At 41.5% G+C, this 24,328-nt stretch overlaps 4 protein-coding genes across 4 annotated transcripts; 1 reads left to right on the forward strand and 3 right to left on the reverse strand.

Moving 5' to 3' along the window:
* Positions 1–545: 545 nt before the first annotated feature.
* On the reverse strand, positions 546–3,812 carry spef1 (sperm flagellar 1). The gene is made up of 7 exons (XM_030772454.1): positions 3,704–3,812; positions 3,253–3,364; positions 2,638–2,788; positions 2,445–2,487; positions 1,761–1,830; positions 1,386–1,482; positions 546–659 (listed from the first exon to the last, which is right to left on the reverse strand). Exons 1-7 carry the CDS (start codon positions 3,810–3,812, stop codon positions 546–548), a joined length of 696 nt encoding a protein of 231 aa, XP_030628314.1.
* A 987-nt stretch (positions 3,813–4,799) lies between these two features.
* adam8a (ADAM metallopeptidase domain 8a) lies at positions 4,800–15,701 on the reverse strand. Its single transcript, XM_030772456.1, has 24 exons — positions 15,659–15,701; positions 14,923–15,029; positions 14,442–14,515; positions 14,233–14,311; positions 14,021–14,097; positions 13,092–13,272; positions 11,281–11,346; positions 11,039–11,107; positions 10,770–10,939; positions 10,184–10,265; positions 9,939–10,075; positions 9,583–9,760; positions 9,365–9,454; positions 8,764–8,959; positions 8,046–8,121; positions 7,765–7,933; positions 7,601–7,678; positions 7,366–7,450; positions 6,671–6,788; positions 6,377–6,557; positions 5,937–5,996; positions 5,697–5,768; positions 5,476–5,560; positions 4,800–4,957 (listed from the first exon to the last, which is right to left on the reverse strand). The coding sequence occupies exons 1-24, from the start codon at positions 15,699–15,701 to the stop codon at positions 4,800–4,802; spliced, it is 2,631 nt and encodes an 876-aa protein (XP_030628316.1).
* Positions 15,702–16,376: 675 nt separating this feature from the next.
* znf511 (zinc finger protein 511) lies at positions 16,377–19,517 on the forward strand. The gene is made up of 6 exons (XM_030772457.1): positions 16,377–16,589; positions 16,875–16,948; positions 17,796–17,997; positions 18,154–18,278; positions 19,163–19,339; positions 19,448–19,517. Exons 1-6 carry the CDS (start codon positions 16,377–16,379, stop codon positions 19,515–19,517), a joined length of 861 nt encoding a protein of 286 aa, XP_030628317.1.
* Positions 19,518–21,595: 2,078 nt separating this feature from the next.
* On the reverse strand, positions 21,596–23,029 carry msx3 (muscle segment homeobox 3). The gene is made up of 2 exons (XM_030772531.1): positions 22,621–23,029; positions 21,596–22,011 (listed from the first exon to the last, which is right to left on the reverse strand). Exons 1-2 carry the CDS (start codon positions 23,027–23,029, stop codon positions 21,596–21,598), a joined length of 825 nt encoding a protein of 274 aa, XP_030628391.1.
* Positions 23,030–24,328: the final 1,299 nt, after the last annotated feature.

The following is a 24,328-nucleotide window of genomic DNA, read 5'->3' on the forward strand; positions in this document are numbered from 1 at the left end:
TGAGTAGACTCTCGTATTCCTCTCAGTGAACAGACACACGTTTAAAACGTTTAAAACACTGACCTGAAACATCACTGAATCACAGAGGAAAGCGAACTCATAATGTATGAACACATGGTCTACATACATCAGTCTGCTTTTATTGGCCCACAGGGGAGCAGAGGGTCTAGGACAAAGCAAATCATTTTATATCATTTTATACAGTGTGGCAGAAATCCACTAATACAGATTATGATTCACCAAACAAAAACGAACAAACATGATTAGAAAAACACATTTTACTTAACCAATTTTATGAGGAACCAGGGTGAAATAAACAGAAGAGTAAATCAAAGCTCATAATCAAGTTGCTATCATAAACATCACCATTTTTAAATTGAAAATATTTTAAAGCCAAACTAAACGGAACCATGAAATGAACTGAGTGTTTGGGAACCACAGTCAAACAGGCTCTGGAGAGTCCAGTGATGCCTGGGAACTTTTTTTATTGCAGCTTTTCATCCAGTAACTGTCCACGGTGTGAGTGCCTCTCCACACAGACACAGTCATGACATGTTAGCTCCAGTCTTGTACCGATCCAAATGCCTGCTCAGGTCCTCTATACGCATGTCTTTCAGATGAACCAAATGTTCCAGTTTGTTCACCTTAATCTGCAGGATCTACAAACAGAGGTCAAATCAATCACCTGCAAAACCCTCTCCCACAAAATTCAGTATTTCTGCAAAGTAGATTTTAACCCAGGCAAACCATTTAATAGGGTAATATATATTGTTCATATTAGTAATATTACCATACATAACTCTACACCCATCAGCAAGCTTTTAACATACAGTCAATATAACTATTCATAAAGATTTGAAGAGAAACTGTAGTGTCGAATAAGTGATATCATGCATCCAAGTATCTAAAACACACTTCTGCTTAAAACACATTTCTGCTTATCTGCTAATCCCTCAATGACTCATCTCAATATGTTCATTTCCCTTATGATAAATCGATTACAACAGTTAGAGGAAACACACAGAAAGAGCTTCCTTCCTCTTGTCACACAGAAGTTAAACATCCGCTAACAGATGAGACTGAGTTTTACAACAGCACATGTCTTGCTAAACACCGACATCAAACATCTGGGTGTTTTCACCGATGCCTTGACAGTTGAGCACATGCTCCATGTTATGTAGTATTTGAGAACTTTACTGAATCTTTAAAGGATTTCATTCATTTACATCACTTTAAAAGCCAATTTAATGCAGTTCTATTGGAGACTCATCAAAGCAAGGTCATCAGTGCAGTCGCAGCAGAGGGATGTTCACTAATGTGTATTCATGGCCAGGCCCTTTCTTAACACTCATCTTTCCATTTCATTTTTTTGAGGGATGTTTCACCTCGACAGTCTCCTGTAAAGCCAGCAGGGCCCGCTCCTTCTCCTCCACCAGCAAACGGACGGTGGGGTCCACGCTGGAGCCCAGAACTGCAACAGAACTACAACAGACTCCAAATCAAAATCACAGTACTTACACTGCAGGCTGTCAGGAATGACACACATTGTTTTGTGTGGAAAACCCTGACAGAGCTGGTTTTGTGTGGAAAACCCTGAGAGAGCTGGTTTTGTGTGGAGAACCCTGAGAGAGCTGGTTTTGTGTGGAGAACCCTGAGAGAGCTGGTTTTGTGTGGAGAACCCTGAGAGAGCTGGTTTTGTGTGGAGAACCCTGAGAGCTGGGTTTTGGCGGATGTGCAGAATGTCCTGCCTGGCTGTGTACCTGTGTTTCTCCGTCTTCCTCACAGGGCCGAGCTTTACTGGAGTGGTATCACTCACGGTCCCACCTTTCTCTGTCGACACAGTTTATACACAGGAAGATGATTAAGCCATCGGTAAATTAATTTTTGATCTTTCGGTTATCTACTAAAATACACTCAGAATCCATACTGCATGACATTGCATTGGGGATTTTGAGGATGGTGAGACTGTGCTTGTGTGTGTGTGTGTGTGGGTAATGGATAAGATAACATGGTATTCTTTATGATGCAAATAAATGATGTGATATCAGTATTGTAATGCTCTCGTCTCCTGTCTAAAAATAAACTCCCACCAAACCCTGACCGTAACCCTGACCTCACTTCCTCTTAAAACTGGTGTTTTTGCTTTTTTTTTCGGAGGATAAAAATAACGCTGAGGGTATGTGACATAGTTTTCAGTGTTTGGTTTTGTGTTCATGGGGTCAGAGTCCAGGGCACTGAGGCATGACTGTGTGATCATCAGAACCACAGGCTGGATCAGCAGTTTCCTGCCCCAGATGCTATGACACAGTCAGCTGGGACTGAACCAGCAGAGGAACTGCATGGAATGCATTCTCTACATGCTGCTCTGCATTTTTAATAGTACATTCATCAACAGGTTCCATAACAACTCAACACATTTAAAAACAGCTCATCATTATTTTTACCTGTTTGTGAATGTTCATTTGTCGTGGTGTAGTACTCCAGATCCTATGAAAGAAAAAGAACACATTTCGATTTGTGGCAGAGGTCAATAACCACCTCCTCATCTTTAAATTACACACGTATAGGAAAAGGAAAAACTTTAGGAAGTGTGTTTAAGCCAACTCTCTCTCTCTCTCTCTCTCTGTCTCCACACACCTGTGCGTAATCTGTCGCTCTTTCAAGCCGTTTGTCTTGTATCTTTTGTCTGAGAGCACAGAGGACCGGCTCAATGAAGCCTGGAGAGCTCACAACGATTTTCCTCAGAATTTCGTCCGGTACGTGAAAATTCAACTTGGAAAAAACCTTTCTGAAAATCATTCCAGACGAGTTAGAAAGCTTTCTTGAGTGTTCAAATGATACACATTGGAAACTGCTCATATAACTGACCCACACAAAAGCATTCCAAAAACTGAAAGGGACTTTTCTGGAGAGTTTCTGCAGTAGCAGTTAACAACCTCCCTATGCGTCACTGTCTGTTCTAAAATGCATATCTGTTCTCCGCTGCGGAGACTTCATATGTGTAGGTAACAAAAATGGAGGTCGTAAACACCTTGTGGGATATGAAATTCCCCCTGGTTACATGACACGATGAACCAAGGGGAATTACCGCCCGGTTCATGCTCTCACATTCGAGTATTATCGTTAGAAGTGAGGTGAGTAATGTCAGGTTCCGAAACATCCCCTTGGGAATCTGTCAAACAGCGGCCGGGTCAGATAAGCCGTGTATTGTTTTTATTATTGTCTGTGAGGAGGGTAAATAAATATGCTTGCCTGTTCAAAGTGGCCCAGTTACACAGTTTCTGCGGAGTGGAGTTTGCGGGTGTGTAGTTGTGAAGATCCACAAGTTTGGGGAGGAAATGCTTCACAACTTCAGCAGTCATCACTGGAGACATGACAAGCGTTAATATGGCTAATGTGGTGTTAATGAAAAGGTGTTAATAAAAATTTTAATATGGCTAATATGATGGTGCTATGTTGACTCTTAAATACCAGAAGACGACCCTTGGACAGCTATCAGTTTAACATCAGAATACTAATTTTGTTCGTGATCAGCTTGCAACATACATATTAAATGAACTAAAGTTTAATTACATCAAGAAAGCAGGTTATCGCAATGGTTTCAACAACGCACTAGGTACTTGTTGGCTCTAAGTAATCTGATAATTATTTGCAAGCAGTACACAAAGTTAAATCTATGACGTTGACCTAGCTAACTGGCTACCTCCATCACTGAAGTCTCGTGTTATGTTCCTTTTAGGTCTTGAAAGTGGTATTTTGTCAATCCATGCATAAAGATCTTGCAGGACTTCTTCGTTTAATTGTTTATCCATTACTTTTTACGAGAACGAACGGCTACATAAATTTTGCGAAACCCTGTCACGGAAACCACTGCTCCAGCCTCCCAGGCGCTGGCGTACGGAATGTTTAAACTGTTACTAGGTAACCATAAATACGGCAAGTCCACAATCCAAAAAGCGTTAAAACAGACAAATGGTACATTCGTAACCCTGCACTCTATAGGAAAGGACATTAAAATTGCATTTATTTGTTTATAATAAAATATTTTAATCAAAACCATTGTTAACATGGCACACAAATATGCAGAAATATGCAAAACAACAAAAAACAGACTGACATACACTGATTTGGTAAACAAAGTCAGGTTCAGACCAGCTGAGGACAACATACAAAACTGAACATGTTTTTCGAGAACACAGCTCTGCTGTAACACATTTCAGTGCCACTGTCAGTGTGCAGACATGAACAGCCACAAGGCAAGCTCTTGTAATCACTCAGAGAATGAAAACAATGGAACAGTTGTCGTCTCAGTAAGACAAAACACTGTTCTACACAGTCCAACTGACAGGCCGCATGTTTTACTCATGAGTGGCTGGGTTCAATTAAAATGACTAGTGTATTAACACAAGATTAAATTGATCATTCTGTCGTGAAATATAAAATATGAAATATGCGCGGACAAATAAACCAAACTGAAGAACTTCTCATATTTACTGCTCTGGTCCTCTGAGCCAGTGCCCTGACCGATGCGACATCACCAGTTTTCCACCCTGTGGTGGCTGTGAGCAAACAACAGGATTGGTCAACCAGCTTTGTCCCAGAAAGTTCCGGCTCTCAGTGATACAGAAAGTCCCAGTTCACAGTGATTCAGGCTCTCAGTGATTTGGGCTTTCAGTGATTCGGGCTCTCAGTGATTTGGGCTTTCAGTGATTTGGGCTTTCAGTGATTTGGGCTCTCAGTGATTCGGGCTTTCAGTGATTTGGGCTTTCAGTGATTTGGGCTTTCAGTGATTTGGGCTTTCAGTGATTCGGGCTCTCGGTGATTCGGGCTTTCAGTGATTCGGGCTCTCGGTGATTCAGGCTCTCAGTGATTTGGGCTCTCGGTGATTCAGGAGGCCCAGGCTCTATTATCTGGACTGTGTAGGGGGTTTCAGTGCAGGCCTCTGTCCTGACGCTGCCTGAAATAACCCAAGCATGGAAGACACAAAAAGACAGATTTCATCAGTCCCTATTAGTATAATCTGCGTTTTTCATACAGATATTACAACAATATTGCCAGAAAAACAAAACTATAAAATTATTCTGGGAAAGAAAGTGTCTGGGTCCACATGTCCCACACTGCCACACTGGACAGCATGTATTTATTCAACAGCCCAGAGAATGACTTAAGTCACATGACATTGCTGAGACTGTCTAAAAACTGCATGAAATGGTGAATAATACATTATATTCACATTATATTATATTGACTGAATGTGTAGTGCAGGGGTTTTCAACCTGTGGGGCCTGACTGCATCGGGAGGGGGGGTGATCTTTAGGTGCAAACCGGCAAGTTCAATGAAAAAAGGGGGGGGGGGGGGGCTGAGTTCAAACCTAGACAAAGTGGCGGGGGGGGGGGGGGGGGGGGGGGGGGGTGCATGTCGAAGAAGGTTGAAAACCCCTGATTTGGTGTGTGTGAGAGAGAGTGTAAACACACTCTGAGGCAGACGTACTGGAGGCCATGCTGACTGAAGCCCTCTGGGCTTGGCTGGAGGCAGAGGAGGAACTGGCGGCTTGTGTCCCTACAGAAAAAGGCATGAGAGCACATGATCACAAACATTAAAGAATAACAGCTGACAGCAGGACAGAGAGGTTCAGGCAAACAGAGAACAGATGTTCTGTGTTAAGGAAGAAAAGTATGTGGGTTTACTGACTTACTGGTTTGGATGTTAATGGTGGCAAAGGTCGAGAGGGAGGAAGTAGTTTGCTGGGCTGAATCAGAGATTTAGTCTGAATAAAAACAAAGGATATTAAGACTGCATGACAGTCTGCATTAAAACTCTCCATTACACAGTAAAAGTCCGTGTAAAATTCCACAGTCTTTCAGATATTCAGAACATAAGAAGTAGAATGTATCGCTGTTGAACAATGAAATCGATTTGAATACATTGGACCCACCTGATTCAGATGATGAACTCTACCCCCAGTAGCCAGAGGAGACATGGAAGGCTTGACAGTCTAACAGAGTTTAAGAATGTGAAACACTTCAGAGTGAGGATCAAGAGGTTAAGACAACAGAAAGGCTTCAGTAGGATGAAGTAAATGTTTACTGCATAGAAAAATATGCATTTTTTAACGTAGTACACATTAAAATCTGTAAAAATACATTTTTCCTGTAGTAACTTCAGGTGCAGTGCTGCTCATTCTTATATTGTAATAACCACTGTTATAAAGGACAGTAAAGGAATGACCTGCTCTGTCTTTGCGTGTCTCCGCTCAGGTGGCGTCATCTTCGGAGGCTGTGAAACAATAGAAGGGGGTGTGGTTAATCCTCATAATCAATAGTGTGTCAGATATGACAGCGCAGATTTGATTGACAGGCATCAGAGATGTCTCACAGGTGGTGCAGGTCGGCTGGGAGCGGCCACGACTATCAGAGAGTGACAGGCCTGGGTGGCAGATGACTCCACTAACGTGGGTTTACTGATGGATACAGGTCTGCATCTAGGGCTGCCCACTGTGCTGCCTGACTGAAATGCTGGATTGGATTGACCAGAAGTGGAGTGCACCTCCTGAAAACTGTGAGAGGGCAAAGGGGACATGTGAGAGAAATGTTTGACAAACTGTGCCAGATGAGGAGGTCAGACTGACAAAACACTGAATGGTTTTCCAAACGGGTCCTCAGGTCCAACCTTTTGGCAGGTAATGTCCCCCTGCGCTTCCTGCAGTACACTGTCCCTCCGATGACAAGGACAAGTAATATCAGAATGGACATGGCTACTGTTACACCAACAATCACAGCATTCTGACCTGTAAACACAGATGAATCATATGACTGAGACTGGCCAAGAAAGACAACACTTACTGACATTTAATAGTTTGAATTACTCAAATGAGAATTGTTTGACCTGTGACAGACATAGATTATTCTTACATGTATTCATGACCTGTGACAGACATAGATTATTCTGACGTGTATGCATGACCTATGACAGACATAGATTATTCTGACATGTATTTGTGACCTGTGACAGACATAGATTATTCTTACATGTATTCATGACCTGTGACAGACATAGATTATTCTGACGTGTATGCATGACCTATGACAGACATAGATTATTCTTACGTGTATGCATGACCTGTGACAGACATAGATTATTCTTACATGTATTCATGACCTGTGACAGACATAGATTATTCTGACATGTATTTGTGACCTGTGACAGACATAGATTATTCTTACATGTATTCATGACCTGTGACAGACATAGATTATTCTGACGTGTATGCATGACCTATGACAGACATAGATTATTCTGACATGTATTCATGACCTGTGACAGACATAGATGACTTTGTATGATAGTGTAGATCAAACCCTCACCTGAGGGAGAGTCAGACAGTCTTACGCTGCAGTGAGGGGGGGCCCAGCCTGGATCACAGTGACACTGCCTCTTGTGATTGCACACCTGAAACCACAAACAGCGCGTTCAGATATATAAAACCATGAGCAAGAGGAAGCCTACATGCACAAAGGCATCCTCTCGTGTGGGCCATGTTTCTGTCTGTCAGCTCTGCTGTGTCGGTCCATTTTAAATGGTGATGGGACTTGTACATACCCCGTGACTGTGACACTTTGCCGAGCAGTTCTGGGTTCCATAAATTTGAAGGTCCTGGCAAATGCTGTTGTAACACACCTGAGAGACAGATTATGGGCCAGTTGTTTATTTGCAGGGGTAAGGTTTATTAGTGTGGTACTCTGGACATCTGATGATTCCCTCACCTGGTTTGTGCCGCATTTGGTGCCTGTAGGAACCATTCCCAGGTCTCCTGTCCCTGAGGAGTCCACGGCAACGTTACAGGTCTTACCTCCCGGCGTGATGGTACGCACTATCTTCTCCCTGGTGATGGGAAATTCAGTCCCCCCAGAGCAAAATATTTTCCCACATTTCCTGAAAACAAACAAACAAGCAGACATGAGACATTGTGGTTGTTCTACAGTCTTATGAGAAGAAGTTCAGCATAAAGAGCCTCTTTCACTTCCATGTTAAAGGTCAAACTTACTGCGGAGCACACTTGGCATAATGACGTGTCACACAGTTTATCTGATCAAAACAAGCTTCATCGGCAACCTCAGCATCTAAAAAATAAAAATGTAAAACAAGCATGATCAAAGTGTCTACCAGATGAAGAATTATAAATACAATTAGTGACATTTCTTCAGTTAAAGTCTGTGACATTTCATTATGTTTACATTATGACTGCATGAAAGTCTTTCTAAGAAATCCTCCACATACCAGCCAAACTCACTGACTGAACTCACTGACCAAACTCATTGACCGAACTCACTGACCAAACTCACCAGCCAAACTCACTGACCGAACTCACTGACCGAACTCACTGACCGAACTCACCAGCCAAACTCACTGACTGAACTCACTGACTGAACTCACTGACCAAACTCACTGACTAAACTCACTGACCAAACTGACTGACCGAACTCACTGGCCAAACTCACTAAAAAAACTCACCAGCCAAACTCACTGAAAAAACTCACCAGCCAAACTCACTGACCAAACTCACTGACCAAACTCACTGACCGAACTCACTGACCAAACTCACTGACCGAACTCACTGACCAAACTCACCAGCCAAACTCACTGACTGAACTCACCAGCCAAACTCACTGACAAACTCACTGGCCAGACTCACCAGGTAAACTTAACCAACTGATCAACTGTACAATGAACTCTGAAGATAACTGGTAGTCCCAACTTAGTACCTGGTCCCCACAGTGTCCTGCAGTGTTCCTTGTGTGTGGGACACTGGCCGTTGTAGCAGTAGCCCTGGTTGGATTTGCAGGGCAGTCCGTTCATCTTGTAGGAGTCAGGGGGACAGTGTGCTGAGCCCCCGGTGCAGAACTCCGCCAAATCACAGTCATGGGCGTTTTTTCGACACAGGCTCCCCGTTTGCTTCAGCTGGAAGATTTGTCAATGAGACAAAAACATTAAGGCTTTATAAAGTGGCATGTGTGTGCAGTCTGTAGAAGGTGTATGCACTGCACCATCAGTATTGTGATCTTTAAGCGTCACTGGTGGAGGGAATGGTTTACAAAATGGTTTTCATATTCTGTAACTGGTGAGTCACAGCCTTATTTTTTTTTCACATATTTGTGACATCCTTTCTCCACCGGACACCACGTGGAGGAGAAACTCAGACCACCACGTGGAGGAGAAACTCAGACCACCACGTGGAGGAGAAACTCAGACCACCACGTGGAGGAGAAACTCAGACCACCACGTGGAGGAGAAACTCAGACCACCACGTGGAGGAGAAACTCAGACGTAATGATCCCAGAGAGAGAGAGAGAGAGGTGCTGGTACCTGACACTCATGACAGCACTCTCCATGTGCACACTGGGAGCCCTCAGTCAATCGACAGCTGGTCGCATTACAGCAGGGGTTTGTACATTCCTGTAAACCAGTAACAAATGAGGATTTATATCGATTCCAGCACAGGTGGCAGGGAAACTGAAATATCACAGTAATTAGCTGTGTAATGACTGAGTGCAGTCAGAGTGGAGGAGAGAATTCTGTCTGACCTCCACAGTTCCACAGTCACACTCTTCTCCCTTCTCCACAAACGCATTGCCACACACTGGACCCCCATAAAGCTCATCAGTGCTGGGCACGTCCAGGAGACAGACAGCGTTGTACTCTTCCAGAAAGTTCTTTAAGGCTTTCTGACTGCAGCTACTGAAGGCCTCAGGGTGGACAAAGCTGAGAGAAGAGTGGATCTCAATGTTATCAAATGTCATGTATCACTGTGTAATACACGCATCACACATATGACTGGAGCGAACGGCTCTAAAGCCAACAGACTGTAAAGGGGCCGAGGAGGAGGAGGAGGAGGAGGAGGAGGAGGAGGAGGAGGCCCAGAGTCTGGTTCTGTTCCCACCTGATGCTCTCTCCCATGACACAGCTTCTCTGAGCCGTCGGACAGACACAGTCCTCAGAGTCATGTGACATGCCCAGGTTGTGTCCCATTTCATGGGCAATGGTTACAGCCACAACAACAGGATTTCGATTATGGTCCTTAAGAAATAGAAGTCAAATCTGTCAAAATACTGACACAGCATTGCAACATGATTATACTGTGAATTCTGGTTTCATACTGTTATAATTTCATTAAAATAAACATACCTGATTCACTGCACCAGACCTGGCAGAACACATTGAATTCATAGAGGCTAAGCCAACAGTAGACCCCTCAAAATCCACATCACTGCACAATAGAGAGAGAGACAAAAATCCACATCACTGCACAATAGAGAGAAAGACAAAAATCCACATCACTGCACAATAGAGAGAGAGACAAAAATCCACATCACTGCACAATAGAGAGAGAGACAAAAATCCACATCACAGCACAATAGAAAGAAAGACAAAAATCCACATCACTGCACAATAGAGAGAGAGACAAAAATCCACATCACTGCACAATAGAGAGAAAGACAAAAATCCACATCACTGCACAATAGAGAGAGAGACAAAAATCCACATCACTGCACAATAGAGAGAAAGACAAACTGGAAATGATTAGGAGGCTGCACAGTAAGCACTGTAAAATGTGAGACATATGTGACCTATAGAAATGAGACAGTCATCAGACAGTGTCATAACTCAATCTGTTTATAAGACCATTCAGGTCAAGAATCTTACTGACAGGGCTTTGTTTTGATTATTTCCACGACAGCCAAAAACTGGCAGCAGGAGACCAGTGACTCACGTAACAAACTGGGCATTGTCATGTTTCTTCCTCTTGAGCAGGTTATTCTGACGCCAGTCCAGAAATCTGTCCAGTGTTATGTTGGGCTGAGAGTTGACGAGGACGCGGTCACCCTGAGACCAGACCTCCAGACCCACCAGCATAACACGAAAGTTCAAAGGACGATAGAGCTACAAGTAAGAAAGTGTTTTACAACATGGTTTAGTTATAACATATCCATTTCCATTCAAACAAACCTATATTTGAAAGTCAACTGAAAGGTGAGTCACCTTGTCCACATGGTTTGCAATTTCGAGCATTCTTGTCTCCACATTCCTAACACTGCCAAGCCTCTGATGCTGAAAAATAATGTTGGATTTTCATGTGGAACGCAAGTGAAAAAGCACCAGTTTCTTCTACAAGACAAAGAAGGTTCTCTATATAACTCTATATAAGTCTATATAAGTCTATATCAGTCTATATAACTCTATATAACTCCCTCTGGAAGGTCAAAGGCCATGGAGAGCACTACCTCTTTCTTGTCGACCACCATAACCATCTCCACGACTCGCTGGGCTCCTGGCGCTATCTGATATTTCTGAGGAAAAAAAATAATTCTGTTAAAATCATTGATCGATTTGCCTCTCAAAATAGATGTTTTTAGTAGGGATTGCACAGAGTACTCAAGCATTCGAGTTCTCGAGCAGTTACATCATTTCTCAAGCTTCTGCATTAACGTTACTCATTAATCACGTGATGCTAGATCTCGCTCATACTCAGTTTCCAGTCAGAGACCTCGGTAACAAGAGGAAAGCCAGAAAAACAGCAGAAAAGGGGGAATCACAGGGTGAGGTTCTTTGATGAAACAGAAAATGGCTCTCAAACAATCTGCGAATGAAGGAGCTGTGCTAAGGCTTGCTACGATGTTTTTTTTAGATAGATTCTTTAAAGAGAGATGATTTCTTTAATGTTCAATAATAATAATAACTTAATAAGACGATTAGCTGTGTGGAAGATGTGCACTGGAGCAGACGAGCAGTTTGATTTTCTTTCATTTGTCCTCACACTGTGGATTTCTGAATGTGTGTTCACTTTATTATTGGATTTCACTGGGCAAAGTTTCTTTCCCAACTGTCATTGTGATGAAATAAATGTGCAACAATTCTGAGTTGTGGACGGATTTCTCAAGGATGACTCCAACATCGAGTCTGTCATGTAATAGACTAGGCTACTACACTAACACGGATGAACAAATTAATGTTGTTAAAAGAAAGATGAAAACAAATATGACTAATTTCATTTTTAAGTTAGTTAAGCTTACTAATGATGACCAGGTTTAACTGAATTTACAAAAGAAAAATAAACAAAAAAACAGCCGCTATATCTAAACACAATAAGGGCACTTTGTGAAACAACCCACTTTGTTGACTGAACTTTCTATCTTGGGCTACTGTAGAATGTTGGTAACAATAACTTTAAAATATTGATGGTATCATCCATGCTTCACTATTGTGTAAGGTAAGACCAAGTGTTATCTTCATATTATATCATTCATTTTATGCTTTGCTCTATGTGCTGAGACCAACCCCATCATGGTCACATAGTCTTTTAATCAACGCAAGACAGGAGAGGAGTTCTCAAGTTGTACAATGATGCACTCGTGCAACCTCTAGTTTTTAGGCCAGGAGTGAGGCCTGTACGGAGCTAGGTAAGTGTAATGATCCAAAGTCTATACGTCATCTATACAGTCACTATAGAGAGGACACACAGTAAAGTCTATACATCATCTATACAGTTATTATAGAGAAGACACACAGTAAAATCTATACGTCATCTATACAGTCATTATAGAGAAGACACACAGTAAAATCTATACGTCATCTATACAGTCATTATAGAGAAGACACACAGTAAAATCTATATGTCATCTATACAGTCACTATAGAGAAGACACACAGTAAAGTCTATACATCATCTATACAGTTATTATAGAGAAGACACACAGTAAAATCTATATGTCATCTATACAGTCACTATAGAGAAGACACACAGTAAAGTCTATACGTCATCTATACAGTCATTATAGAGAAGACACACAGTAAAGTCTATACATCATCTATACAGCCATTATAGAGAAGACACACAGTAAAATCTATATGTCATCTATACAGACATTATAGAGAAGACACACAGTAAAATCTATATGCCATCTATACAGTCACTATAGAGAAGACACACAGTAAAGTCTATACGTCATCTATACAGTCATTATAGAGAAGACACACAGTAAAGTCTATACGTCATCTATACAGTCATTATAGAGAAGACAAACAGGGTCAGTACCGTGCTGGGTTTGAGCAGAGCAGCGAGTTTGGGGTTGAAGTCATAGACTATGTCGTTGCCGTAACCAGACACTGTCCTCTTTCTCCTTAAATGTTCTGGTTGGTAAATGGCGTGGTCCCCGTCCAGAGAGCCCTCCAGAGGCTCAATAAGATAGACTTTCTTCTCTGCCCTGAGAATCCCTCTGCCACACACATGAACAATTCATTTCTTATTGTGATAGACACACAGTCTGTAGCTTCCATAGTTTCAGCATTGGCTCTGGTAAAAAAACAAATTAATCTGAGGGAGAAAAGAAGACTTTGGCCCCCAGAGGCCTCTAAACATCAGACTGTATGTAGTCTGGAGCCCTTTGACAACTGTAATTGGTACAGATTACAGCCGAACATTGTCTTAAGAGATGGAAAAAAAAAGTTATGAGTCAGTTAAGAAATCTGCCTCGATCCTTTCAGTTTCAACTGATTAATTTCACTGAGGTTTACAAACCAACTCTACTTCTAATATGTGTGTATGAGTGTAAAACATAAAACACAGCTCTTAGAGTCAGGAGGGGGCAGGTCTGTTGCTTGACTGAAATGTTCTACGTCAATCTCAGGCTTTGGTTTCTTTGGATTCAGATGCCACAAAAATCCAACGAATCCAGAAACAAAAGATTTATTCACAAATACATTTATTATTTGTAATTCAAAGTAAAAGTAAATTAAGTTAACAAACAAGCTGACAAACAAAAAGCTATTGGGTTGAGTTATGAAGAGGGAACAGATGGTTCATCAGATGCTGACCAGAGTGAAAAGCACAACAGGTAGGCAGTGAATAGACAGAAATGGCAGAGAGGCCTGGTCCCTACTAGAGGGTCCACAGCATCATTTAAAAATGAATTAAACATTATGTAGACAATATTCAGATTAAGAGGAGAGTCGTAGATTTCTTACCGCATTCCAGAGCACAGACTGACGCTGATTCCAGAGTCCTTCATATCTCGGATGTGTCCATGATAATAACAATGGTCCTGTCATCAAAGCACAAAGACATAAACATTTTTCTGAACATAAACTTTCGCTCAGAACAGGTGAGGGTTGGTAAAGTGAAATCTTTGTCCTAAAATTTGAAATGTGTGGCATTTGGAATACTGTGTAAATCTTACCTGGTAATCTGGAGACTCAGTCACCTGGGTCTCACTGTCTATGTCGTAGGTCAAAGTATACTGCCTCCCTAACAGACCCCTGTGACACATTCACAACAGAATCACACACTGTCACCTCCAGTCCTACTGCTAATGTGAAAGATTCTGGTCACCAGATGGATGTTGAAAAAATCACCCAAAAAAAGTCATTTTCCAGAGGTGTTCCTTACCTGTTCCTCTCTAAGCATAAGGTTAAATTCTTCTCCTCAACAAACAAGGCATATTCAAGCTTTTCAGGATGTGCCTAAGAGGATAAATGAGATATAACCAAATAGGTTTATCAGGTTTGCTTTTTATAGGCCAAATATTCGGCTTTATTTATTCTGTTAAGTTTTGGTTATGAATGGCTTTAGTTGTTAATGGTTTGGGATCATTGATAAATTTGTTGAAAACGGGCGAAGGCATAAGAGCAATACATTAACGAAAAATGTCATTAAATACTGGACTTATGAGGCATTTATGACATATATATGGCAAACAACGGTAAATGTGACCTGGAGAGCTCACAAAGAGTCTTTCAAATCTGCGTTAAAAGACGCGCTGAGAACAGGCTGAATCAGACTTCCTGATATACCAAGAGTCTTTGTCAAAGGACACCCGATGATATACATCTGTTTAGTTGCTGGGGCTCAGTAATGCAGAGCCGTTTACCTTTGGTGAGGTAGTGCTTCTTTTCAAGCGGTCATTCAGTTTCTGAAGTCGCACCACGTCGTGGCGCATCACATGAGGTAGTGTTGGAATTCCCCCCGCATAAAACACTATTGTATAGTAAGAAAAAGTGATAAACTTTAGAATCTGTAATTGTTTTCTTTAAGTACATTCGTAGTTAAGGATAAAAAACACAGAATGCAGAAATAAAGCTGGATCTAAGAACGGCTAATGGGTTTGCAAACGGCCAACTAGGATTCTAATCTTCAGTTCTTGCTCTATTTGTTTTACTTACCTCCTATCACATATGAAAAGAGTAATAAGACTATTCCAGTGGCCTGCATTGCTCGTGTCCATCAGCTCCTCGAGCATACGCGTCTCCAAACCTCCAAAAAATTAAATACTAAATATGACTAAACTTGAGAATAATTTTGCCACGCCTCAGAGTGACATCCTATTAGCATGGGGAGCGTGATTTGTTCATCCGGTGACAGCACATGTCAAGTCTGAACCATCTGACGCTTTCAAACCAAACCCAACTGCTGCATGTCACAAAGCACCGTTTACTTGGTAACGTATAGAGCTCGTGTAAAAAAGCTATCGAGGCACGTGCTACAAAAAGTCTTGTCTAAGAGACTCCTGGTGTCTGAACTGCTGTGTAGTGTACTCTGTCACAAATATAAGAAATACAGTATCTGCGTCTATCAGTGACGTGGTGATAAGGGAACTGGTCTGGTACTTGCGGGGATGTGGGTTCCAGACGCAAGCGTGACAGTGGGCATGGCACTTAACCCAGAGGTTTTCCAACACTGTGACTTCTGAGGAAAAAAGTTATCATTGTGCGTCGCTCGCCTAAGAGCGCGAGCTAAACAAACAATACTGCATCAAGTCCGAATCCACACTGGGTAGTGATTAATAAATAATTCAAAAACATTCATGACATTCACGAACATCAGCGAGATGGCGAAAAAACTGTTGTGTACGCGCGTGTGTGCAGTGAGAGTTACACTATAAGCGAGATTTTGTTGACATCTTCTGGCAACGCATAGGACATACAAGCACGAGAGCGAATCAGAGAGAGAGAGAGAGAGAGAGAGAGGCGACGGCCATGCATGGAAATAAAGAAGTTTTACAACGCAAGGTGTTTTTGAAGAAAACTAATGAATGGCTCTGACTTTCCACAAGTACACGAGCCGCATCTGCAGCTGAACTGTGAACATGAACCCGACAGACTTTAGGACCGAGCAGAAGGACGTGGTAGTCATTCTGAATGACGTTTCAGGAACGTTGAGGGGCTGAACTGGGATACGCAAACGTGAAACTGTATGATTTAGAAACGCTACTAATCAAAGAAATTTATAGAAATGTTCGAAATAATGTTATAGAAATAATGGCTGCGAGCTATTATGGAATAAAGAGATTTTCAGTTTATGTAGAGTAAATTACAGTTTACGATTATGCAGCAGCCTGAACTAATTGAGCTTTTCGCCGGGTCGGATGTATTAGGGGTTAACGCGATACCAATACTGCAAACTAAAGTTACTACGAAATCCAGAGAATCCTCGTGTGGACAGAAAGCAAGTGTCGCTGGTGACTTGGAGGAAACCCTTTCACCTTTCAGTTTTACTCCTCAGCGAGTTCTGTACACTAAGTACCATGAATTCTTTGAAGTAAGTTACCTGTTTGTTTTCAGATTAATCATAATACGTTTATGACTAAAACGATATCACGGCAGCTTGACCCGTTTGATCCAGCGGTAGGATTTGTCACTTACTGTCGTAAGTTATTGCCAAGAGCTGAGAATTCGTAACTACACCGAGGTTAGCTATGTTTTGAGGGCGAACTGTTCCTACTCGTGTAACAGAACGCCGGCTAATAAGATGGCTAACAAATTAGGTCTGTTCGAGAGAAGTTGCTTGTGTGTTTCTCAGTAGGAGACTCATATCTTTCCACAGGATGGTGATATACACAGGCATCTGTATCTTCAAGATCTTGCCATGAGTGCAGAGGATGACCCTCGAACACCAAAGTACGTATTTGATGTTGTTTAGACATTATGACTTATCACTGCCATCAGTCTATTCATTCTAATGGTCACTTTCTAGCCACGTTTTAGGAAACCCCCTGGGTGGTAGGGTGGTGTGGTGTGAGTTGTGAACAAGAGTGACAGCGAGTTGTGTTTGTCAGTATCAATGACTGTAAAAAGCATGGACATCGTTACGTCTCGAAAAAGTGAAGCAACCACAGGTGTAGCGCCCCTGCTGGCAGGCTGCAGTATAATGTGCAGCACCGCCCATCCCCATGTGTTTCAATGACAAAATAGCCTATTTTCCATGTCACTTTTCTCGTGTAAACTGTCTTTCCATCTACAGCGTCTAATTCAAACAGTTAGTTTTCCCTATGATGATCTCTGCACATTTTTTGTTTTCCCATAGAAATTAGAAATTTTAAAACTTTATCCTACTGTAAGAAGGTGTGGATACACTTGGGAATGAAGTGATTGACAGCCTTGGCTGAAAGACACCAGCTGCAGCGCCTGCATCACGCCCTTTCAGCCCCTGCAGACTCTGACCCCAGATAGCAGCAGAAAGTCCCTACTGTGCAAACTCTGGCTCCAAATTTGACAACATGGCGGAGGAATTTTGGCTTCATTTCTATAGAACGGAAGGGCATGGAGCCACCCGGTCCATGCCTTTTACCGTCATTGGTCAGTGTTAATTTACAGAAAGCATTGTGATTGCGCCCCCTGCTGTTTCCACCACAACTACTACATGTTGTCCATTTGGATATTTTCAGTTGAAAAGATTCACTCTTCGGTTGTTTCTCTGTCTTCAAACTGTGAGGAGCATCACTGTTATCTCCTGCTCTCTTTTCAGAGTGTCTGCCTTCAGGTGCCACATCACTGGCTGTAACCAGCTGTTTGACACATTAGAGGGATATGAACATCATTATAACTCACTGCACAGGAACGTATGTTCTACCTGCAAGCGTTCCTTCCCCTCAAACCACCTGCTGGACATCCACATCCTGGAGTGGCATGACTCCCTTTTCCAGGTCATGGCAGAAAAACAGTGCATGGTAATGTTCAGTGATCTTTCCTGGGACAGGCCTTGGCCTGAAGGCCTCTGTCTGTCAGCTGTGCTAATGTACTTTAGCTTCTCTTACAGAGAGTCACATTTGCAAACCCCCCTTTTTTCCTGATACCCTGACATTTTTATTGCCGATGTCCTTCAGTATCAGTGCTTGGTCGAAGGGTGCGGCTCAAAGTTCAAAACCAGAGAGGAGAGGAAAGAGCATCTTATCAGTACACACACTTACCCAGCGGACTTCAGGTTCGACAAGTCAAAGAGGACCAAGAGGTGAGTGGGCACGGTGCTGTTGGGTTTTACTCTGTTTGGAGTTTGGACCCATGCCACTTATCTTCTCTAAATATTCTTCTTCATATTTATCCTGAAAAGATGCCAAATCAACAAAGAGACTGATGTTTTCCAACAGTTTGATTCTCTTTAGTACAAGGAGCCAAACCAGGCTTTATTGTGTCAGTCTAAATCAAAAACCAGGCCTTATTGTGTGAGTCTAAAACATCAAAAACCAGGCCTTATTGTGTCAGTCTAAAATATCAAAAACATAAACAATCTCAAAACCACTCAGACCATGAAGCTCAGATTGAAAGCATGGACCAGTCCTGGTGTTCTTTGATCTGCCCTGTGGTGACTGCTAGAATGCACTACACTGTAATGTTGTTTTAAATGTGTGTGCAAAGATTTATGTGCTGCTTAAGTAAGAATTAGCATCATCCAGATATAGGTAATATATTTCTAAGAAGGGTTTTTTGGTTATAAATCTTGAGAACCATAAATCTCTGACAATTTCAGTGTGTTGTTTTATGAACATGGTGGTTATTGCTGCAGTTTATATGCAGTAGTAATTTCTTTCATGATCATTCGGTGACTGAAAAAAAAAAAAAATAATAATTTTTTTCTGTATCAGTGCTTGGTAGTGCTCGGTGGCTAATTAATTGTTTTTTTTCTGACAGGGTTTAGATCCTTTGCCATCTCTGTTTGATAGAACAATAAAATTAAAGACTTATGTGATCAGGGGTAGATACATGACAGTGTGTGAATCTGCTGTGGATAGGTGTGTTTAAAAAAACATTTGGAAGTGTTTTGGATTAAGTATATTTTAATAATTGAGTCTAGTTTGTATGAGTGAATGTAATGTTGTTTCTCTCTCTGATCAGTAGAACTAAAGAGAGAAGACTTGAGCCGCAGAGGGAGATCAGTATGGAGATCTCGGCCGCTGCGGGCAGCCAGCGAGGAGAGCCTGACCCCTGTGAGTCCATGGACTTCACTGAGAATCAGGAACCAGGAAATACTGAGCCCACGGCTTCAGAGCAGATAAAACCGCGCTATTCATACAGGTGCGTGATCCAGACCATTCACAGTGTTCATAAACATTCTTCAGTAGACCTCAGGGTTGCGTGTGTTGTTGTTGCTGTTGTTTAAATGTCTCCGTTTCTGGGTTCCAGAGTTCCGTCGTCAGTGTGCTTTGGCCAGGGCTCTGTGAGAGGGTTCAGAGGAGCGCGGCGGAAAAAATAGGTCCCGCATTCTTCCTGTTTGTGATGGATGAAACACATGTCTCTGGGGGAGTAGTTAAAGCACATCTCTTCTTGTCAAAAATTATGTATTTATTTCATATTTTTCAATAAACGTGATGGAAGATGTTTGAGGTGATGCTGGCTTTTTTCCTCCATGATCCTGATGTTGTTGGCGAATTAACAAAGGTAGTTGCAGTAGGTTGAGGACTTGATCCTTTCCACTGTGGTTCTGTCTGTTCTGCAATTATAAGCTAAGCCCACAGGATGGCGCTGATGGCTTTCTGCCCACATGACATAACATAACATAGCATGTAACATAACATATAACATAACATTACTGAGCAGAACCTAAACAGGATGACATTGGGTCTAAACTCAGGTTGTACTGTAAATGGTCAAATCTAAAACATGTGAATTTTCCTATTTCAAGTATAAGTAAATATTTCATGTATGAATATATCTATAGAGATGAACTGAGGAAAACTGGGCCAAAATAGATGGAAAGTATGAAAGGTGACAAGCGTTTAACACAGAACACACTGTCATGTATCAGCTTGTTCCACAGACATGAGTTGCATAATCAAACTCATGGAAATAAATGTGGTTTTAAGGCTTTAAGGTGTGGAACACAGTTCTGCAGAAGTCTCACAGTTTGTTCCTCCAAATATGGAAGACAGGTCGGGTCACTGGAGGAAGGATTTGTAACGACAGAGGTAACACGAATCTATCATGAGAAATCAGTTTATTATAAATTTTATATATATATATATATTGGCTGTTTCCGGTGTGATCGGATCACAAAGCATTTTTCTCAGCAAGTTTTTGAGCCAGAGTATGGACTTAAATACAACGTCAAAGTTAATTCGTTCTTAGTTTACTTATTTTCAAATATCCGACCTTTATCAAATGCGCGAACTCCTCCTGCCGCTCCCGGGTCTGGGAGCAGTCTGCCCTCAGCTTTTGTCCTGAACACACATCCACTGACAGTGACATGTCTCACGGCAGTCATCGCACTAATCATACTACAGAAACACAGCTTCAATCCTTATATATGCGTTTTATTGTAATTTTATACAAAACTGGAATTTTCTGATTATGTACAAATGTGGTATATACATTAATGTACAGACAGGGGTAAATACTGTATAAATATTGACAAACCTACTCGTTATTTAAAAACGTGTTTGTAAAAATCTGTAATAGTTAATATTTACAACTATATGTTAATTTTACATACTACCAGCACCTAAAATAAACGTTGTAATTGTACCTAACTAAATGCATAAGGCCACCTATTTTCTTTAGAATACAAAATCCTAAATTCCCTCATAATTCCTATTAGCCGTTTCCTCGCGTGAAGCTGAAATCCCGAGGGCCTATGCATTCAGGACACATCCCAACCGTCGTAATGATCTGCTGTGTTAATATAGTCTATGATGTCAAACAGTATGGTCGGGAGTCCTGGGACACTGTTGTCCAGCCTGTCGCTGCATCTGAGATATGATTTCAGGCAACAACGTTCTAGATTATGCGACGGCAAGTGAAACGCTAAGTATAGTCTTTGTTTCTCGCTGTTCTCTTTTTGGTATTTATGCAGGTGAAATTCAGTAAAGATTCCTCTCTAAATGTGTGGTATGTTAATGTCTATCTCCATAACCTGCTCAGTCGAGTTTATCCGTCTGGTTCATTACCGGCCTGTTAAATGCCTCATATTGAAGTATTACAAATGACATTTATACAGTGGGCCTAAGAAACTGACTTTATCTAAATTTCAACTTCACCACATCAGATCTTTAGTCTATTTTTTGTGACTCCAAATATTTGGCCATTATCTGTTACGGCCTCATAAAGTGAACATTGCACTGCATATTTTTAGAGATGGAGGTTTGCCTTCTAAATGAACGTTATGATTACCGGTAGTCGACGTTCTTGGAGATTACAGTGTCTCTTCTCTTACATGACGCAACTGTACTTAGAGTTCCAGCAGAATTTATACCAGTCTGTTTTGGACTCCTGGAAACTTGAATCGTAAGTAGGCAACATATGGTTATCGACCGCACTATTTAAAGTTTTACATAGTCAAGACAAATAATACATTCCATAGGTGACAGGTCCTCCGAACAGTCCGGGGACTGGTAAGGTCGGCCGTGGGAAGGAATTGGAGTGTCCATATAATGACGGCGAGCCGACGTGCGTTCCCAGAGGGAAGGGGAAGGCGAACGCAGGTAAGAGTGGTTTTGTAGCAAGTTTCAGTTTTTCCAGCTCAGCCTCTTGAAGTCTCTTGGCTTTTGCCCTTCTGTTTTGAAACCATATTTTGACTTGAGTCTCTGTAAGGTTGAGCGAATTGGAAAATTCAGCTCTTTCTGCGATGGAGAGGTACTGTTTCTGTCGGAACTTTCTCTCTAAAGCAAGTAACTGCGAGGTGGTGAAGGGGGTTCGCGGTTTTCGATTGTTCTTATGTTTTCTAAGGGTACACGGCGTTGGACTTGAGCTCCCTGTGAATGATAAAAACGAATAAATTAATTCACTAGTTAACAGACAAATAAATATCCTATTAAACTTGTTTACTTTAGCACACTCCGGATGACATCACCAAAGAGAATAATAGAAGTTTTTTTTTTAGGAAAGCAAACCCCATTATGCTCAAAAAGGCAATAATCATTGACTTCAACAATATCACCGTTTATCACACAGTGAGAGTTTCAAAATATTATCTGCATAGTTAAAGCTCTGAGCCCGAAGACTAGCGGTCCAGGAGTTCCAGATAAATCCAATTAAAACAGAGGCTGCGCTAAATTCAATGAATAGACGCAGCTGCATAAAGAAATGCATTAGGAAGAATTAAGAATTAAAATATTGAGTTATTTTGCGATAAAACATCTACCCCACTGAGTAGCTAATTAGAGGTTACATTTTTCAAATATGTGAAATAAGCAACTGAATTTGACTATTCACAGATCTAGATATAGGTAGTTTAGTTAGATATTAAGTCTAACTACACCCTTGGCTTAATAAATGTGAATATAGACCACTTTACATTCGATTTACCAATACGCTTAATCGCTTAATTGCGTTATTGTCAATATTTGGTGTGCGATACTTACTTGGAGGAGTAGGGAAAGATGATGTCTGAAACCAGCTACCCTGTCCCTCGTCACCTATCTCCTCTACATCACTTCTCTTGCTGTCAGATAAGTTTGAGACACTTTCCAGTGGGGTTTTTTTCTCTGCGTAAAGTGCCATCGGAGAGAATCGTAGCCGCTCCTCTGTAACGGACGTGGGTGAAACAAGTCCGGACTCAGATGAAGAATACGGAGTCCTTGATGTTGTTCTGTCCGATATCAAAGATTCCACACTGAAAGGAAGGCTGAATGCCTTGGTCTTGCATCCCTTGACAGTCACTTTGTCTTTTGTTTGAACCTCCTCTTTGTTCGAGTTTTCTCGCTCCTGTAATTTAACTTCTTGAGAGAGAGGCCCCTGAGCAGAATTCATCATGGAAAACAGAGGGGCCATACAACTTGGAAAAATATGTCTGAGGTCCTATGCTTGGTTGTCCGAAGTGCTCATCCCTCTCGTTACGCCTCCTCCTCGCGATGCTTGAGCTTTCTCTGTACTAAAGTACACTTCCAGCTATAAAAGTTCAATAACTTCTCTCTTTTCTTGCCGCCTTCCAATCGGCTTGTCTGTTCAGCTTCATGACTCTCCTCTTGCTCGTTTTGATTGGTCAAACCGCTCTGTGAGCGATGTCAAGAATGATTTTGAACGAATTGTGTATGTTTAATCATAGATGTCTTGCTGAGTTGGTTTATTGATTGCTTTGAAGCACAGATCCAGGGGCACGGAGCTGCTTCAGAAGTTTTGCTGTAATTAACCGAGTTGTCTGTACGAAGAGACTCCATACTCATTAGCTAAACCTTTATTGAAACCATATCGTGAGACAACTTCCGTGGCCTTTTTCTCGAAAGGTTATTTAGGAGACTTTATGTTAAACTGTCGGTAAAGAAATTTGCCCGAAAGATCTTTTTTAAACGTCCTGATTATTTGTTTAGTTTAGAAAAGTACATACACATTTAACGCTGTCTAAATTAGTGTCACATTCCATTACTTTAAAATGATAAATTGAAATACTCTGCAAGCGTAAAATAAACTAAGTTGTACACTCCACACGAACAACTTCTGAATTACAAAATGTGACTAATACCTTTTGGAAATTGCTTAAACAATGGGAGTGAATGAATGATGACTGTTAGTCACGCTACATTACGGCAATTTAAAGGTTGTCTTGGCCCTTTAAGATTGCAAAAGCCTCCATTGAAGCGCAACTGGCAACCCCTCACCGTAAGTCAAAGTATTTCATAAGGCAGACAAGTTCTCTTTTGGTAGGCGCCAGTCTCGGTAAGATCAAAAAGGAAGCTACCTCAGGGAGAATATTCAACAGTTAACTCCACTTAACCAATTGTCCTCGAAGAGTTTAATGTCAAGGCAATAGCTAGAGGGCAATCAGTTCCCACAGACATAGTTAACTGTTGCTTCACTAAATGTCCTGACTTTTAAAAACTCAGACGAGAGCTAGTGTAGATAATATTAGCCAGTCCATCTTGGATCATTTATGGTTGTTGACACATTAGAACAAAATAGTTATGACGCCATGTAAGAAAAAAAGAACCCGTAAAATTAAATGAAAACATGCCAAAATGTTTGGAGGACAAGGAAGACTTCACTTTATTTACCATTCATGGTTTACGAACTCATTAAGGTAACGATAACATTTACCACGCTTGGTTCAATTATCTAGAACTAATCAGTATTTGC

This window comes from Chanos chanos, chromosome 4, assembly GCF_902362185.1.
Source record: "Chanos chanos chromosome 4, fChaCha1.1, whole genome shotgun sequence".
Lineage (NCBI taxonomy): Eukaryota > Metazoa > Chordata > Actinopteri > Gonorynchiformes > Chanidae > Chanos > Chanos chanos.

Excerpts from the sequence above, each read along its gene's own strand:
- spef1 (XM_030772454.1), bottom strand. The coding sequence starts at position 3,812 with ATGGATAAACAATTAAACGAAGAAGTCCTGCAAGATCTTTATGCATGG. Across the intron at positions 3,365-3,703 it reads ACGAGACTTCAGTGATGGAG|TGATGACTGCTGAAGTTGTG; the intron begins GTAGCCAGTTAG and ends TCATGTCTCCAG. Across the intron at positions 1,483-1,760 it reads AGGAAGACGGAGAAACACAG|TTCTGTTGCAGTTCTGGGCT; the intron begins GTACACAGCCAG and ends AGTCTGTTGTAG.
- adam8a (XM_030772456.1), bottom strand. The coding sequence starts at position 15,701 with ATGCCCACTGTCACGCTTGCGTCTGGAACCCACATCCCCGCAA. Across the intron at positions 8,122-8,763 it reads CAGGACACTGTGGGGACCAG|ATGCTGAGGTTGCCGATGAA; the intron begins GTACTAAGTTGG and ends TTTATTTTTTAG. Across the intron at positions 7,451-7,600 it reads CAAAGTGTCACAGTCACGGG|GTGTGCAATCACAAGAGGCA; the intron begins GTATGTACAAGT and ends TTGTGGTTTCAG.
- znf511 (XM_030772457.1), top strand. The coding sequence starts at position 16,377 with ATGCAGCAGCCTGAACTAATTGAGCTTTTCGCCGGGTCGGATGTATTA. Across the intron at positions 16,590-16,874 it reads AGTACCATGAATTCTTTGAA|GATGGTGATATACACAGGCA; the intron begins GTAAGTTACCTG and ends ATCTTTCCACAG. Across the intron at positions 19,340-19,447 it reads AAACCGCGCTATTCATACAG|AGTTCCGTCGTCAGTGTGCT; the intron begins GTGCGTGATCCA and ends TCTGGGTTCCAG.
- msx3 (XM_030772531.1), bottom strand. The coding sequence starts at position 23,029 with ATGGCCCCTCTGTTTTCCATGATGAATTCTGCTCAGGGGCCTCTCTCT. Across the intron at positions 22,012-22,620 it reads ATCTTTCCCTACTCCTCCAA|GGAGCTCAAGTCCAACGCCG; the intron begins GTAAGTATCGCA and ends TATCATTCACAG.